The sequence below is a fragment of the Pteropus medius genome, unplaced genomic scaffold (assembly GCF_902729225.1).
Source record: "Pteropus medius unplaced genomic scaffold, Ma_sr-lr_union100, whole genome shotgun sequence".
Lineage (NCBI taxonomy): Eukaryota > Metazoa > Chordata > Mammalia > Chiroptera > Pteropodidae > Pteropus > Pteropus medius.
This window is the reverse complement of record NW_024354502.1, coordinates 6424387-6443123: the sequence shown is the minus strand read 5'-3', so window position 1 is coordinate 6443123 and position 18737 is coordinate 6424387. Positions and strand designations below refer to the sequence as shown.

At 34.7% G+C, this 18737-nt stretch overlaps 1 protein-coding gene and 1 pseudogene across 5 annotated transcripts in view; one reads left to right on the top strand and one right to left on the bottom strand.

The window, feature by feature from the left end:
- COL14A1 (collagen type XIV alpha 1 chain) overlaps nucleotides 1-18737 on the top strand; it is a 188165-nt gene that overhangs the window by 3526 nt on the left and 165902 nt on the right. For 4 of the 5 annotated variants that reach the window (XM_039854043.1, XM_039854044.1, XM_039854041.1 and 1 more), the window contains exon 2: nucleotides 15136-15261. In XM_039854043.1, the coding sequence (XP_039709977.1) occupies nucleotides 15174-15261 (88 nt within the window). In that variant the 5' untranslated portion in view covers nucleotides 15136-15173. Of the gene's footprint in view, nucleotides 1-5305; nucleotides 5348-15135; nucleotides 15262-18737 lie in introns of all 5 variants that reach the window. The other variant, XM_039854042.1, reaches the window with a different exon arrangement.
- LOC120595782 (uncharacterized) lies at nucleotides 10268-10386 on the bottom strand (annotated as a pseudogene).

The following is an 18737-nucleotide window of genomic DNA, read 5'->3' as shown; positions in this document are numbered from 1 at the left end:
ACAATATGTGTGTGGTCCCTGGTGACAGGCTTCTTTCAGCTAGCAGAGTGTTCTCAAGGTTTATCCCTGATATACCAAGATACTCTCTCTTAAGCATCTCTTCTGCCAGGGGAGCCCTGAGCCTAGATAGACCTGAACCTCCACTGCAGCCCTGACCTCCTTTGGGTCCCTTTGAAAGGACAGGAGCTGCACTGGTGAGGCCTCTCAGTAATTCCCTGGATAGGATTACTTGGAACCCACTGGAATTCCTGAAGCAGTTTTGGGTGGGTCCCAAGCTTCAGGATTGATGGGAGGAGCCCTTTGGCCTTATCCTGCTGCTATCCGTCCAGCCAAGGATTTCAGAGAACTTTTGGGGCCTTCTCTGCATGTCTTGTTTTCAGAGTCAGCCAGGGCTGGCCTTAAGAGTGGGCTGAGCAAACAGCTATGGTTTGAGGGGCAGCCCCAGCCCACCAAAAAGGCCCTTTTGGGGGTGTGTTCCTTTTGGCTCTTTCTTGTATCACTTGGTAAAACACAAGCGCACGCGCGCACACACACACACACACACACACACAAAGTAAACACAAAACCTGTTTTCAGTGGACAGTCTCTGCAGCTAGTGACTCTGGATGCAGTTTACTGTCATTTTAATCCAAACACAGCCAGAAGACTGCTGTTTCCTGGCCCTTGGAGTGTAACCTAAGATTCCTTTAAAGGACAAGGTCCTTCCTGAATTGCTGCAGGCCGAGGTGGTGTTGTTTGAGCACCACTGAGCCAACAAATTATCTGGGACTCTGACAGTTTGTATAGAACAAAGTCCTTGGTAAATATACCAGATGATCCCCTGGGGACCAGAGAGACCAGCCTGGTGGGGGGAGGGGGTAAAAGGAAAGTGACAAAAACAAACTTCCTCCCTTAGTGCTGGATGTTGGGAAAACAATCTCCTCTTGCTCCTTCTATAACTAAATAAAAGTAGCAGAGATCCACTTTCTCTTCTATATAAAATAAGCCTTGAGTGAAGATGAAACCACGCCCCCGTTCTGGTGGGGTCATGGGTGTGTGTGTGGGGGGGGGTGTGGAAGCGCTGGCATTTTCTTTTTTTCTTTATTTTTTGAGTACCCACTGAGTACCTACCCTTTACTCTTCCAGAAACACACTTAAGGCTTTCAATGTGGCAATAAGATCACTGAACTTTAGGGATATAAACGACCTTGCCTAGGGTCACAAAATCAGCCAGTAACAGACAATTAAGAAAAGTCTATGTGGTATTTGAACTCAGATCCCATTGGACACGGTCTCCATCAGCTTCTTTGAGCGGGGCGAGGGAGGCATGTGTGATCAGAAGTGGATGACATCCATTGAGGACACACAATCTAGTAGAAGAAACAGTGATGGAAGCCTGGAAAGCAGACAGATATATGTGAAATCTGAGCCTGCTCCTTCTGTGCCCCATGTCCCTTAACCTTTCGAGCTTTTGTTTTCTCATCCAGAAAAGAGGGAAAACAATAGCCACCCTATAGGGTTGTTTTAAGATCTAAGATGATATAGTACAAAGCTTGGAAGACAAAAATGGTTACTTTTATGCTTCTTTTTCCTTCTTCTTTTCACTTTTTCCCCGCTTCTTCTTCCCACTTTTTCCTTCTCTTTCTTTGCTCCATTTTTTTGAGGGGATTGTGACTTGAAAGGCTATGGGAAGTTCTGAGAGCTGAGTGTTTATTTAAGTCAGACTTAGTCAAAAGCAATCCCTTATTTCTTTGACGGAGGATCTTTGTCAGTCCTTCAAAGAAGAAAGAGAGAGAGAGAAAGCCAGGTGATGGAGCATTCCTAGTCAAGGAGCTGTCACTCCAATTCGCCATACTTTTGGAATGGCTTAGCCTTCTATTGCGTAGAATTTACAGCACCTAGTTTAAGACTGAACAGCTACATTTCTGAGGCTGATTTGCTGTCAGATCCTTTGCATTTGAGTTAATTCACAGGGCTGCTTTTAACCTACATAGGGTCTTTCTGTGAATGACCTGTGCCACTGGGAGAAGAAAATAGCACAACTTTGAGAGCATAATGTCTGCTAATTTCAAGCATCACTCACCCTCGGCCAAGTGCAAATTGTGCAGTGCATCATCTATGAACTATGCACATAGTTCATTCAATCATTGATCATTAACTCCATCAGTATTTATTGATTGCCTGTTATGCACGTTGAACCTTTTCGATTATTGGTTAAACTGTCCATCTCAATGCCTGTAGTACACAAGACATAGAAGGTAAAAATAGTTACTGAGGCCATGAATTTAGCTGGACAGTTGCAATGGGATAAGAGGTAGATACCATCTATTGGAGGTCTGGTTGGTGAGGGATCTAGGCCAGTGCTACTCAGATTGCAGTCTGCTGGTTGGTTCCAGCCACAAACTGTTAATTCTTCCAATGAGATAAAATTGCACCAGGATGTAAATCAAATATATTACTAAGCACACTGCTAGTTCAGCTGATATTTTTTTTAAATATATATATTTGCAATATATATATTGCAAAGCTTTCTTGATAAAGGAAGCAAGAAAACACACTAGTTTACATTTTTGCATAAGCTCCTTATCTCACTGTGGACCAGTGACAAAATAGTTCACAGACTAGCTATTTTGAGGCAACATTGGCCCATATCTGCCCTAGAAGTTGATCTTGGATCCTTTCTATCTTATACTATTTCCTTTTCTCTCTGTCTTTCCTTCGTTTTTGTTTGTTTCCTCTGCCTTTTCATCCTCATCTTTATAATTTTCCCTTTTCTCTCCCTTCCTTATTACTATTTTATTATTTTTTTTCCTTTTTGATGTTTTGACTTTGTTTTTTTTTTGTTTTTTGTTTTTTTGTATTTTAAAAAGCAAAATGAGAGGAGCCCAAATACACAAGGTAAGAAATGAGAATAGAAACAATCACACGACTAGAGGAAATTTAAATAATTGGATAGTAGTTAAAGTAATTAATTGTATGTCTAATTTATTAATTGTAATAAATTAGAAAACAGATAAAATGGATTATTTTTAAACAAAACACAAATAGCTAAAATTGACCCCTAGATTATACAAAAATTGCAAATAAAGCAATAGACATAAAATTTTAGAAAATTCGTTAACCTCCTTGGTTTTGCAATTGAATGCTAACAAAATAATTTTTAAAAATCAGTAATACCAATGGTATAATTGTTCTATAGCAGCATATATGGAAAAAAAGAGAGCTTCAAATTATTTTTATAAAATCAGAAAAATAATAATGATATAAAAACTTGACAGCATAAGATAAGAAAGCCATAGACTAATTTCACTTATTAATATACTGCACTTATTAATATGAATAGCATATTCACAGAGAGAGCCCAATAACACATCACTAGAATAAAATATCTCTCTGTTGTCATTACAGTTGCTTTATGGTAAGGCTTGCTACCAGGAATCGTGAGTCATCTGACTTTATTTTCTTTTTAAAGATTGTTCTAAGTCCTTTGCTTTTTTATGCAATTTTTAGAATCTGTTAATTTCTACAAACGATGACTTGTTGAGATTTTGATTAAGATTGCTTTGAACCTACATACTAATTTCAGGACCTCCACACAATGTTGAGTTTTTCTATCCATGAACATGGTATACTGCTCTGTTTATTTAGGTCTTCTTTAATTTCTTTCAGGAATATAGTTTTGTATTTTTTTGTAGTTTTTACAGGAGAGTGTAGAGAACTTCCAGATCTTACTAATTTCCAAGTATTTTACCAGAATGCAGAGGATTTGAATGTCTTACTAATTTCTAAGCATTTTGTGTTTTTTTTTGATGTTACTGTAAATGGAATTAAAAATATATTTTCGTTTCCATTTGTTTGCTGCTATAAGAATATGATTGATTTTTGCCTATTGATCCAAGTCTTGTAGCCCTCCTAAATTTACTTATTAGTTCAAGTAGGTTTTGTTTCTTTGGTAGGTTCTTTGGGATTTTATTTATTTACAATTATTTTATTGTAAATAAAGACAATTTTACTTCTTCCTTCTTATTCTTTCTACCTTATATTTCTTTCTCTTACATTATTGCACTGGCTAGAACCTCTAGTACACCGTTAAGTGAAATGGTAAGTTGTTACAATGTTGACATTCTTGTCCTATACTTGATCTTAGAAAAGGAGTGTTCAATATTTTACAATTAAATGTGATATTAGTTGTGGGTTTTTCATAGATGCTCTTTATCTGATTGATGAATTTCCCTTCTATTCCTAGTTGCTCAATTTCTTTTTAATCATGAATGAGTAGTGAATTTTCTCACATGCTTTCTCTGCTTCTGTTGAGATGATATATCAATCAATCAACTGTATATTTTAGTCTGTTAACATGCTGAATGATCTTAATTTTAGAATATTAAACCAATCTTATATTCTAGAATAAACCTCACTTGGTAATGATTATTATTATTTTTATATATTACCAAATGTCATTTGATAATATTTTGTAAAGGATTTTGTATCTATGTATGTGAGAGATATTGTTCTGTAAATTTTATTTTTGTAATGATGACTAGATTTCATAAAATATTATGCTAGCTCACCTCTGTTTTCTAAAAGGATTTGTGTGGGATTTTTCAATTCTGTTAATATTTCAAAGAAGCGTGTTTTGACTGTTAGTTTTCATTAATATTAGTTTTATATTTCGTTTTTATTAGTCCTTTCTTCAACTTAATTTAGATTTAATTTGCTCTTTGGCTTCTTTAGGTGGAAAATTATATCATCGATTTTATTTTAATTAATTAATTAATTAATTAACTTTAGAGAATAACTTTTAATTATTCCTTCCCATGATTCATATATAAAAATTTTAAAATGCCTATTTTATTTTATTTTTTTAAATATGATTAACATCTCACTCATGAATATAAAAATACTACAGGAAATACAATTTTCCCCATTCAAACTATATTTAAGCCTCTTGGTTAATAACAATAATGGTACTATTAGCTGAACATAACCTATGTGCTAGACATTGTGCTAGGAACTTATTTTATATAAATTTACTTTATGTGAATCATCTCATCTGATCCTTCTAACATGGTAGAGATACAATTTTTAGCCCCAATTTAGAGATAAGTCACCCAATATAGAGAAGTCAATTTGTTTAAGACCAGGAAGTGAAAAGAATGTGCTACCATGATCAACATTTATTATAATAATGTAAGATAATTTAATATTGGGAAGCCTATAAAGAAGATACATCACATCTGAGGGTCACATGGGAAAAGTGGTATAATCATGTTAATGTGAGCTGAGAAGGCATTTGAGATGATTCAATACTCATTTCTTTTTCCAGACTCTTCCAAATCCAGGAAATAAAAGATTCTTTCTTAACAAGGTAAAGTATTTATCTTAAATCAACAGCAAAATATTATGCTTAATTTAAAACATTAGAGATAATGTTTTATTTTAAACATTATTTTAAATTAAAATAAGAAGTCAAAAGATTTCTGCTATTGGTATTAGTATTTTACATTGTTCCGGAAGCTATGATTAATGCAATAATACAGGAAATAGAAATAAGAGCAACAATACAGGAACGGCAAGGACACGTTTCCCATCATCTACATATAATTTGATTGTCTACCAGAAAATTCCAGAAAATCCATTAAAAAAAATCAGAACTATGAAGAGTACAGTTAAGTGGTTGACTACGTCAGCTGCTTTTCTATATTCCAACAGTAATCAGATAGAAAATCTAGTAGGAAAAATTCTCATTCTAAAAGCAACAATAGATATGTAGGACCTAGAAAAGACCTTATGTGAAGTAGTATAACTTAGATAATGAAAGCCATAAATCTTGAAAATAAATAACTGAAATAATTGTTCCTGGATAGGATGAAAATATTACAAAGATATTGTGGTGGTTAATTTTTTTTGTGTCATCTTGACGGGGCCATGGAGTAGCCAGATATTTGGTCAAACAGTATTCTGGATGTTTTTATGAGGGTGTTTTTAGTTATTTAATTAATTTATATTGGATTTTTTGTTTATTTATTTTCATTATGGTGACATTGGTTAATGAAATCCAGTAAGTTTCAGGTGTATAATTCAACAGTAAGGCATATATATTGCATTGTGTAGATCATTGATTTTAAATCTTTCTTCTTTTTTACATAAACATTTTAATCTATAAATTTCTCTCAATATTTTAGCTGCATCCAGAAATTTTTACATAGTCTTTTTATTTTTATTTCCTTCCAAATAGCTTCAAAATTTCCATTGCAATATCTTCTTCGACCCATGGATTAATTAGAAACATGTTGTTTAATTTTCAAATATTTTTAGTTTGTAAAGACATTTTATTTTTGATTTCTAATTTAATTCTGTTGTAAGAAAGCATGCTTTGTAAGCTTTAACTCTTTTGAAATTTATTGAGTCTCATTTTATGGCCCAGAATATGGCCTGTTTTGTACAACTTCTCACCAAAAAAACTGTACACTCAAAAAAAAAGTACATTCTCTAGTTATTGGATGTATTGTTCAATAAGTGTCAATTAGTTGATAGAATTATTCATATCTTCTATGTCCTTACTGATATTTTATTAAGTTGTTTAATCACTTCCTGAGAGGTTAATCAACATGTCTAACATTGCTTATTTCTTTCTTTAGTTCCATCAATTTTTGCTTTCTGTATTTTGAAACTGTTAATAAGTGCATAAATATTTGTGATTGTTTTCTCGATTAATGATGCTTTATTCTGAAATGTCCAGTATTTAAGGGGAGTTTTTCTGCAAATTTTGTGGCTCACTCTTTTCTGACATATCCCTTCTCAGTTTCCATTCTTCCTGGCATTCCTGAACTTTTCTGCTCTTCTACACTTTATGCTGACAAGACTGTGGCTTTCTAATTGCTTTCTGGTCACAGTACCATGCACATTGGGGAGTTCACTTAGGGTTTAAAAGGCTAATCACCAAGCTAATAGTAACAAAACTAGGTCTTTATTCCTTAGAGTTATTTTATACTATGTCACGATGCTAACAGAAAAAAGTAATAACTACTAACTTCCTCCAGGGCTTATTTTTAAGTAGATCACATTAATTAATCCAAAAACCCTTTTGGTTATTCTAGATGTGAGGAAGATGGTATTTGCACTAGAGAGATTAAGGATTGCTAAACAATGTCAACACCTGGGTTAATACATTAGCCCTGTTTTTAGTCTTTACTTTCTTATCTAGAAATCTTTATGACCTAGATAATCAATTGACTATAAAGTTCTTGTTCTATAAAGTGGATATTGAAGTTTTAACAACGTAGACTTGGGGAAGGCATCTTAGAGGTCATTTTGTCTAGTTTCCCTGCCGCAAATTCAGGAATCTTTTCTATAACATCTCTTATATGGGTAAAACTTAGCCTGCTTGTGCCTCAGAACTTCTAAGGAGTAAAAGAGAAGAACCTGTTTTCAGTGTTAGAGAATTTTTTTTTTTTTTTTATCCAAACCCACATCTCTGGGATCAGTTCATTGATTCAAGTTCTATTTGCAGAAGCTGCACGAAACAATCTTGTTTTATCTTCCACATGAAAGCTCTTCAAATATTCGAAGACCTCCATTATGCGCCTCCATTTCCTATTTTTGCTAAGCTTAATGAAAACTTGCTTAAACATTCTCATTTCTTTAAAATCTTTGCATGAACTTGTCAACTAGAACAGCTAAATCTTTTTCTAAGTCTGTGAACTGCTTCAAGTCAAACTTCCGCATCTCCATACAGTTGATTATTTTGAACCAATATAGAGCTGGCATCTGGAAAAATGATAAAAATAGATAGGAATGTATTTAGAAAAGTTAAAGCTGTTTATTCATGCAAATATTGTGCCACTGTCATTATCTGGAGCTTTAGTTTTTGCCTAACTCTTTATGCCAAATTAGTCCCATATGATGGGGGAGATGATGTGACTTCTTGATTTTCCTTCTTCCTTTAGTGTCTACCCAGCTAGCAAATTCATTGATTATTATCATTCTCCTTTCCTTTGCATTCTTTTAACTTGTTGCTAACAGGCTATTAGAACTTTTTGAGAGCTCCCTGTGTTTCAAGTACATTGTTTACATGATCACAATCATTCTATAAGGTAGAAATTCATTTGCACATTTTATTGATAAAGATATCAAGTCATAGAGTGGTTAAACCAGTTAATTAAAGACCTCTAGCAATTTATTGGTAGCACTGTCTTCCTAACTCCCAGTTTTCTATTTATACCACCACTTTGTTAGCTAGCTCTTTGTTCCATTTTATACTCAGTTCATTTAGCTTTGCAATATATTTGCTTGCGTTCTTCCTTTTCAATACAATTGTAAGTAAGCTGACTAAGAACAGGGATCATATAGTATGAACTTTAGTATCATCCTTACTACCAGGTAGAGAGCTTTGGTTATATAGTAAGACACTCAATAAGTGATTGTTGGAATAAAAATTGCAGTACTATTTAGAATCTCTCTCAGGGCCTGGTAGGCCAGATAGCTAGCTACAATTTTGTGTAAGTGTATGGGTTTTTTGTAAGTTGGCACTGATTGAATAGAAAATTATCCAAGGTTTGAGTGTATGAATGTGTGTGAGTGTATGTGTGTGTTTGTGTGCACAATGTGTATGTATGAAAGGTTTACGGAAACTTTAGAATAAATATTTGAAGGAATTTTGATAAAATGAGTGGGACTCAGAGCCTTTGCTCCCAATTAAACTCAACTGTACAAGTGAGATTAAGTAGAACAAACATATGAAGTAGAGGAAGAGCGAATTCACCCTAACAAGAATAATTTTAAGTTACTGATTACAGAATTGTGACAGTGTTTTGAGAAAATTTGTACTAAACATGATCAACTTTACCCAAATTGGTTTATACCTTCTGAACTCAGAGATATGTAGCTATTTCTTTAATGAAATTTTAAACAAAAATAAAAACAAACAAAAAAATATTAAGGCAGAGTTATTTTGTGCAGGCTTTTGGGCAAAGTTTCAACAAATTATACTTGACATTTTGGTAAATGTTAAGCTATGTCATGGCACTTTAATAGGAATTGGGATTTCTCTTGCCCCTATTTCACTGTCCAAAAATTTGGAGAGTTGGCAGAAAACCTTGGGAAAACTAAAATTCCACTTCTCCCAATGTGGCTTTACTCATCCTAATTTAAAATAAACAACAAAAAAAGGAAGAATTTAAAGATAAACTATGGCTATAATAAATAATACTCAATTTTCAAAAATAATTGCCAACATTTGGGTAGTATTTATTTACTTACTAACTTATTTTGATTATATGAAATGCAGATTAACTTCCACTGTGGCGTGTTAAGTATTGCTTTAAAACACCTGGACACAGGAATTGTAGTGCTTGCATCAGAACAGAGAAAGCCTATTGGATTGTGGCTTGTCAAAAGATTTTTTCTCCTATATTAACATGATATCTGATAAAAGTCCTTTAATCTTAAAATTCATGAGAAAAAGACAAAAAGACAAATGCCTGTTTCCTTACCGCTCCTTCTCTTTGACTTGTTCTGGTTGGAACCTGTGGTTATAACACTTGGGGAATGGAATCTTAGAAATATATATATATATTCTTTGAGTTGAAGCAATTCTGCTGCTGTAGTTTTCTTTGGGTGTCCTGGATAGCTTTCTGGGTGACAGGCAGATTTATTGATGTCTTGGTTGTGATAAGGCTGCAACCTGCCCCCTAATCTTTTCAAATCTCCTGTATTCTTGCCTTCTGTTTACTTAAAGATTACTCACACCCCTTTAGATAGTCCATCAAATCTCCTTTTACTTGTCTCTGTAGGATTAGGGTTCTATAGATGTCCTAGAGCCTTTTCTCCTGTATTTCGTCAAAATTAACTCATCATTTTTCTCATTTCTTCTATGCTCTGATTAATGGATGGTTTACTAATCTATAATAAATTAATTAGGCTAAAATGCCTACATATCACTTAATATATATATAATTATATAATATATTATAATAAAATATAATATATAATTATGATGTATATATACACACACTATATATATCACTTAATGCGCTGTCGATTACATTAGGAATTTTAAGGAGCTCCCAATATGTGTCTTAATCCAAGGAAATATTCTTTAATAATTAGCATTGTGGAGTTATAGTAGGCTGGTAGGAGAAGATATTTTTTGGACCCTTAAGCACAAATGAGTATATTTTAAAATTTTATTATAGGATCTTAGCTTGATTATTTACATGATTTTCAAAGCATTTGCATCTGCCTTTTAAATTTTAAAAAATTTTTAATTCTTTAAAATTTTTTTAAAAGTCTACAGCACCTGGTATTCTTAGGTGGTCTCCCATCCAAGTACTAACCAGGCCTGAGCCTGCTTATCTTCCAAGATTGGATGAGATCGGGCATGTTCAGGGTGGCATGTCCATAGACTAACTCTTTTAATTTTTATTTTTCAATTAGAGTTGACATTCGATATTATTTTATATTAGTTTCAGGTGTACAGCATAGTGGAAATTGGAAACACAAAAGAGTGATTGCTTGAAAGACATACAAATATTTTTATTCCTCTGGGTACACTAGATTACTCTAGAATAAAACCAGAATATCAGAAGTTTAAGTGCATGAGTCATATTGCTTTGAAGGTTCATAGAATTATGCTTTGCTACACTCACTGAAATAATTCTTGGGTTAAGAAGTAAATTAATGCTTGCATGATGCTGCCAAAGCATATTCTGAAGAAAATTAATAGCGTCAAATAAAGAATAATGCCACATTAATTCAAGATTCAACAAAAAAATATCAAAAAGAGCAACTAAAAAAAATAGCAGAAAAGAAAAAGAAAGCAATTATTAGTGATAAGTGCAGAAATAAATCAGGAATAAAAAAATAATATTGGCAAGTAAAAAAAAAACTTATCCTCAAAAAAATGCATTCTGGACAAATATATAGCTTATCTATTCTGGAGAGAAAAGAGAAGTCAGAAACATCAATTTAATAGTAATAATGAAGCTAGAATCAGAAAAGAAATATTCTAAGTTGAGAAATCATGTAACTCTGCTAATAAATTTGAAAATTAAGATAAAAAATAACTTTATGGGAAAATAGCCAAGCTAGAACCAAGAAGTAGAAAACATAATTAAGTGTATAAACAAGAAAAAATTTTAATAAGTTGTGCCGGATTAGCTTTAAAAAGGGAAATATGTCATACTGTATACATATTCAGAATTTACCGTACACTTTAAGTATGTGCAGTTTGTTATATGTCGATTATATCTCAGTATAATGGTAAAAAAGGGGAAATATGCCCATGTTTTTCTCACTCCAATTACTCATAGGCCTTCTTAGAACAGGTCATTCTCATGCTATTTAAACTATTACATAAACAATGAAAATTTGGAAAGCTTTCTAACGTATTTTTTGAAGCTAGAAGAATCTTGACACCAAAACCTTTGAAGAAAGCTATTAGTTAATTTTGATTATTAATATAGTGCAAAAATTATCTATACACAGTCAACATTATATAAAAACAATATTTTATGGAGACAACAAAAATAAGTGAGCCTGGGAGGAGGGTCCACCAAGTGATCTTTAGACTCTGAGAAATACTGATTTGCAAATGTTAAAGGAATTCTTTGGTAACCCAGTGCATCAATGAGTTGCACAGATTCGGTCCAGAACTGCAAGAATTCAGGCAGGAGAACACTCTTGCACCAGCAGACCCAAGATGAACAGAACCCTGGAATCCCTGAGATGCATCATTGCTTATGTCTGGCCTCGTAGAGACCTGACTCTCAATTCCAAAGACTTGAATGTTCTGTCAATATTCCTAGAATTTTGGGAAAGCAAGCTGCAGCAAAGGGCAACTTTCCCAAGTGAAGCTGTGGTGGTCTACAAGTCAGTGCCATCTTGTGGACCTCGTGCTGTGAGTTTGATGACCCTCCCTGGGGCACACTGTTTTGACAGCTTTTCAGTGCTGCTTAAGTAGCTCTGAGGCCTGACTGGGTGCAGCTAAAGTGGTCATGGTCAACATCCTCTTCAGTGAGCTGCCCTTTCACAGGATCATCAAGGAATTCATTATGCAAAGTGTTCAAGAAGCTATTGCTTGCACCAGCGATGACGTAGATGTGTTTTTCACCCAGCATCGGCATCAGAACCCATCACTCTGTTAGAGTCAAACATGCAGAAGATCATTTTTGGAATTTCAGGAGCTGGTGACCATTTTCTAACTATTGCATTGGAAAGGAAGCCTAAAAGCCCTTTGCGAAACAAAGTGTTCCCAACGGGACGTCACCGCTTATATTTTCAATATTCTGTAGATGAAAAGATGAGCAGCAAGTATGACTCTGGACTGGATCAAAATGAGAGTCACCAGGAATCCTCTTAAGAGCAATGAAAGGTTCTTGAGGAAGTTAGAGGAAACCAGGAAAGCAGGATAACTATAGTTTTACATAAAAAAGCAAGAAATCATGAGGTTAGCCTTGACTCAGATCTACAGTATCCTCGACACTTCCTCACCCAGTGATGAGCCAATGGCCCTGTATGGCTGTCACTAGCAAAGCCAGGTCCCATGTGCCCCCAAGGATGGCAGAGGCCAGACAGGAACATTAGGAAGCTCATCGAAGGGCGTCATTAGAGCTTTAGCACCAATAGTTACGACTTGAAGACTGTACTAATGCTCCCACCCATTCTATTCACAGAACCTAAGAGTAATAGGACTCTTACAGGACCCAACACCCACTTCATCCAATATTCCCATTACTCTCTCCAGACCGAAAGGATGGAAACAGGATTGTTAGAAAAATATTTTCCAGCACTGGCTCCAACCTTACCCTGGCTGACATGTGCCTCCCTAGATTGTTATGTTATTTCAAAGAAAGGGTCAGTGTACATTCCCTCAAAAGAACTGCATCCAGGACTGGGAGAAGTAGCATGATAGCAATTTAAAAAGTATTACCTGGGATTAAATAAGCAATGTGGATTGTTTTAAAAAACATGCAAGGATAAGGGTCTCTTCCCAAGCTTTGTAAACTAAGAGGTGGTTTACAGTTTACTAGATATAATCCAGAGCTACAGTGGGGTTTTATCTGGATCTATTAAAGTTATTTATTGAAGTGGTAATAGTATAAAAATATTAGATGAATTTAATGTGGCTTAAAATACCACTGCAGTAATAATTGTTTAAAATCCATATTCTTCTAGTTGGGGATAAATGTCACCTAGAATAGTAATCCCACTCTTTTTTCTTGAGAAGAATTAGTATCCAATTTTTATGCATCCTGCAACTAATCATATTCATTTTTAATTCACACGTAGGTAACTTGAATTGATTTGTTTTTATTTTTATTTTGCTACTAAAGATGTACACCTATAATAGTGAAAATTCTAGGCATTTTAAGTTTAAAACATTTTGAAAAAGCATTAGCATGTAACAGAGTGTTTGTGTTTGATTTGTTCCTTAGGAGTTAGAGAGAAGGAATCTTTTGCTGTCTCTGTTGTTGTTCAAGAACATAAACAACCAATAGCTCAGAACTAGTGTCATTATTAAGTTTAAGTTACTAAAATCTCTAACAAAGTACTATGACTTTGGCTGAAACCATTATAATTACATGAAAGTTAAAAAAAACAACAAATAATCATCTGTTATTGTGCAAACTTATCACAATATTACTGACTCTATTCTTCACCATCAGATGAAGAAGGGGAAGGGATTAAGAGGTATAAATTGGTAGTTACAAAATAGTTATGGGGGTGTAAATTATAGCATAAGAAATATAGTCAATAATATTGTAATAACTGTGTATATTGTCAGATGGGTACTAGATTTATTGAGGTAATCACTTTGTAAGATTTATAAATGTCTAATTGCCATGTTGTACACCCAAAACTAATATAATATTGTGTGCCAACTGTAATTGGAAAATAAAAGAATTATTAAGAAAATACCTAGCTTGCTTCCTTCTTTCTTGAATTGCTGGTTCATAAATTCTGTGCCAAATTCATGGTCACGTCTACTAACAGGACCAGATAGATTTCTCTGCTAATTTTACTCACTACTGTATTATTTTCTCAACAAATTTCTCCTTATTGTAGGATTTCGAGGATTTAAATTTTAATTTCAGATAAACAATGATAATTTTTTAAAGTATTTTATCCCAAATATTGCATGGGACATACAAAAAAAAATACTGCTACTTATCTGAAATTAAAATTTAACTGGGAATCCTGTGTTTTTATTTGTTAAATCTGGCAATTCTACCTTATACATTATATTTATTTATGATGCCTCAGAACCTTTGTGGAAGAATATTGGGGAATAAATGAATGGATGAATGGATGACTATATGAATGAAAATAATACCGCGGATAGAAAAAATCTTTTGAGATGTCTTAATCTCTGAGGAAAAGACTCTGTAATGGCTTGTAATAGAATTACAGTCAACGATTTGTAGATTGCCCTTTTAAGTTAATATCGAACATTCACTCTTTTTCCTTTCCCTCCTTCCCTCCCTTCCATCCTACTTCCTTTCTTTCCTTCCCCACTTCTCTGCTTTTTAATTTCTCTCTTTTTCTTATCACTCTTTTATTGATATTCCAATGAAAAAACTTGGAAGTTTTAGACAAACACATATGAGAAAAAAAGTTGTAAGAAAAGTATAGGGATTATTTAGCCCAGTAAAATGAACGCTGAATAGTGATTTAATATTAGCATAAAGTGGTTTTTCAAATTCTCTTTGATTACTAGAAGAAAGATCCTATGTATCTTTACTTTGTAGGCAATATAAGGCAACAGCAGGACTTTTAACTTTGTGTGAAAAATACTGGAGGAGCACATTATTGGCAAGGAAATTATGATTGTCTGATTATATGTTCATGTGAGATAAACTTTTGGAACTTATCCACTTGGGAAATTCACTGCATAATTTATGCCTTACAAGAGTCACAAAATACCTTCTGAACTTCCTTCCCAAATATTTCAAATCGTTCTCTCCATTTACAGCATCTTTTCAAACATCTTTCTTTATCAGTTTATTTTTTTTGGAGTGAAATAAATGATGCCCCAGGGGAATGAATTACTTCCTAATACTAATCCATGTTGGCTTGTTTGCCTGTCCTAGATGACTTCAGATATGTACCTTATTTCCAATCTTCTTAAAATACTTCTGTGATCTCTGTTTCCAGGACAGCTGCTGCACCCCATGTGAAAAGCAGGAAATAAAATGAAGATCTTTCAATGCGAGATGCAGTACTGGCTGTTTCCCACTTTTTTGGCAATTGCTTACTTTTGCATCATTGTCCAGGCTCAAGGTAATGGAAAAATTTAAGATTATCATTAGGGTTTGGAAGTCTAGCCATGCCTATTCTTATTATTGTTTTTTTAATTTTATTTACCTAATAGTGCTTCACTGGTTCAACTGTGTTTCAAGGCAGGGTAATATGTTTGCTTTTGCTCAGTATTCCCTATTACCAACTGTTTACATTGTAGAAATATGTCATAACTTTGATGAGGGTTGCAATCTCACCAGTGACTATGCATAGTAATTTTATGGCAGTTGGTTAAACAGCTCATTCTTAACTTACTTCTGTGCAGATTTAATCCGTAATGCCAAATTTTCATGTTACAAAATCAGTTCTATTAATAAGGAGCTATAATGTGTGAATATGTGTATTCCAATCATATCTCTTAAATAGAGTGTCTCTTAAATTGAGTGTCTCTTAAATATTTCTACTACTTCATACCGGTCCTTAATTTTGCTTTCTCTAAAAACTGAGCATACAGTCTGGTGACTAAAGGTCTGACAGAGGCTGCTGATATGCCACTTTAAATGTTTCTAATGATTTTTAGCTTCATTTTAATCATACTTAGTTTTTGAAATCTACTATTGTATTATTGGAATCTGCACTTTTATATTTGAATTCTACTCATTTTTATAAAGTATGTCAGGAGTTGGCAAACTACCACCTATGGGCCAAGTCTGGCCCACTGCTTGTTTTTATAAATAAAGTTTTATTGGGACACAGCCATGCTCATTTGTTTACATAAGTCTATGGCTGCTTTCAGACCACAACGGCAAAACTGAGTAGTCATGACAGAGTCATGACAGAGACTACAAAGCTTACAAAACCTAAAATATTTATTATCTGGCCCTTTACTGAAAAAGGGCAATAAAGTCCAAAGTAAGTGCATATTATATGTAAATGCTCAAAGCAACTTTACTAAATAAACATGGTAATCCTGCAGAAATAGAAATTTTGGTGCCGAAATAGTCATTCATCAGCTGAGCAAGGAAATCTAAATGTGATAAGGAAAGTTGTTTTGGGAGTGTTAATGTCTATTGCTTGGAATTTAAGGTCGTAGAAAAGTCAAATGCAAGAACCACTGCACCCAGGTGCCTAAACGTGAGGCGCACTTGTTCAGCAATGGAACTTGACTCTGCACGCTCAAATGGTGTTATTACACTTGGAATTAGTGACTGTATTTCCAGTACTTCATGCAACACAAAGGGATCAGTTATCTAGACAAATTCTGTTTATTTACATTGATAATGCTTTCAGCTGTGGCAATTAGAAAAGTGATCATAGAAATTCTAGCTAACTCACCCTCTAAGCTGTCGGACACAGGATATAGTCCTTAGGAACCAAGGGTAGGCAAATCATGGGAGTCCTTCAGACTTGCTATCTCAGACTAAGTTAACTCAGAAATGGTCATTCCTGGAGTCAGTGATCATATAGAGCTTTTCTGGGGGTACTTTCAGGGATGCTTCCTACCAGATATACATTGTTGCCAAAATCTGTTTTAAATTAACTTCTATGGGGCACACACTCTGTGTCAGGTTCAAGATACAAAGCTGAATGAAACTTTACTCTTTGCCTTCCTGCCGCAGCGCACTGCCTACTGGAGAGACAGAAGTAGAAGCAGGCAAATCCAGTACAAGTTCTATGGGGGGTGTGGCAGCAGTCAAAATGGAAAGCCAGATTGGAGCCAGATTATGGAGAATTTTAAACAGCTCTGCTTTATAGAGGGACTCTGGGGGCAGTATTGCCCCCATCTTTGTGACTCATAGGGGTTTGAAGGATAAGAATAACTAAAGCAAGAGAGACCATTAGAAGGTTATATTAAGTTGTTCACAAAATAAGCATTGAGGCCCTGAAGTAGGGAGAGGGATAGAGAGGAGAAAATAAATCTAAGAAACATTTAAGAGGTAGAAGACATAGCCCCTTTTTACTGATTGGATGCAGAGAAAACTGAAAGAGAGAGAATACAGTAGTGCCCCCCATCCATGGGGGATACGATCTGAGACCCCCAGTGGATGCCTGAAACTAAACCCTATGTGTACTGTTTTTTCCTATATATACATAGCTATGATAAAGTTTAATTTATAAATTAGGCCCAGTAGGGATTAACAGCAATAACTAATAATTAAATAAAACAGTCATACAAATATACCATAATAAAAATTACATGAACGTGGTCTCAGCTCTCTGATAACCGATCTGATAGCTGAAATGACTACCAACTAACTAATGGGCAGGAAGTGTATACGGCGTGGAGACACGGGCCAAAGAGATGATTTACGTCCTGGAATGGTGTGAGATTTCAGCATGTTACTCGGAATGGTGCACAATTTACAATTTATGAATTGTTTCTGGAAATTTCCATTTAACATTTTTGGACCATGGTTGACTCTAGGTGACTGAAACCATGGAAAGCAAAACAGTGGAAAAGGAGAGGCTACTGTATCAAAGATGACTCTGAGGCTTTTTGCTGGAGAGCTAAGTAGATGGAGCCTTTAATTTCAACTCTTGTGTTATTATTGCTTTTGTATCTTTGTGTCATAATTGTTTGTTTACCTAAGCTCATTAAAGACGGTGGTTCTCTCTTTGGTGTCTGTATCTCCAGTATAGAACGATGCCCTAGTCGTAGTGGATAATAGGTGAAGAGATTAATAAGAGAATAAAAGACAAAGTAAGTCTTCGAAGCTGAAGATAATGAGTTCAATCTTAGACAAATATATGCAGAACTTGAGGTGCTAATGGGACGTCCCGGAGGAGTTGTCTGGTAGATAGTTGGTGGTCTGGAGCTTAAGAAAAAATGATCAGGGCAGGAGATTATATCTGAATTGTATTGCACTTGGGGATTAGAGTATAGGGATATTTTAGGTCTTAACCCATTTCCGGTTTAGAAAAAAAAGTGCAGCTCTCTGCTAGCGTTCATTCAATTTTACATAAACACGCTCTTTGAGTCTGAAGCAAATCTGACTGGTTTTCGATGTGAAAATAAAATGTAAAAACTGTTCTTGGAGTTATTTCTAAACAGCACTTGTCTCTAATCCTAATGTAACAGAAATGTAACATTATATGGTGATCGATAGTTAATAATTTTTTTTTCACGTGGTAAACTTCAAAGTATGGAACAACACAAAGCGGAACCTCTAGGATTTGACATTTTCAGCGATCGGGGATTACTATATTTTGTAAATGGAAATACCACTAAAACAGAATGCTATAAATAGAACGATGTCATTTGTTTCCAAAGCCTATTGATATACTAGAGCGATGTGGAAATAATAATAAAAGTGAGATATTTCGCGGCAGTCTTTAGGGGTAAGGTTAGGACTGTGACCCGCGAGTTACCTCGGGGTTAATGCTACAGCTGAAAGTTCCACCGACCAGTCTTCTCAGAGCACGCGGGAAATGGGTTAAAGGTAGAAGTGGAGAGGGATGACCCAGTGGAGAGAAGCGAGGATGAAATCTGGCAGATATCAACAGTTCAGAGGTTAAAG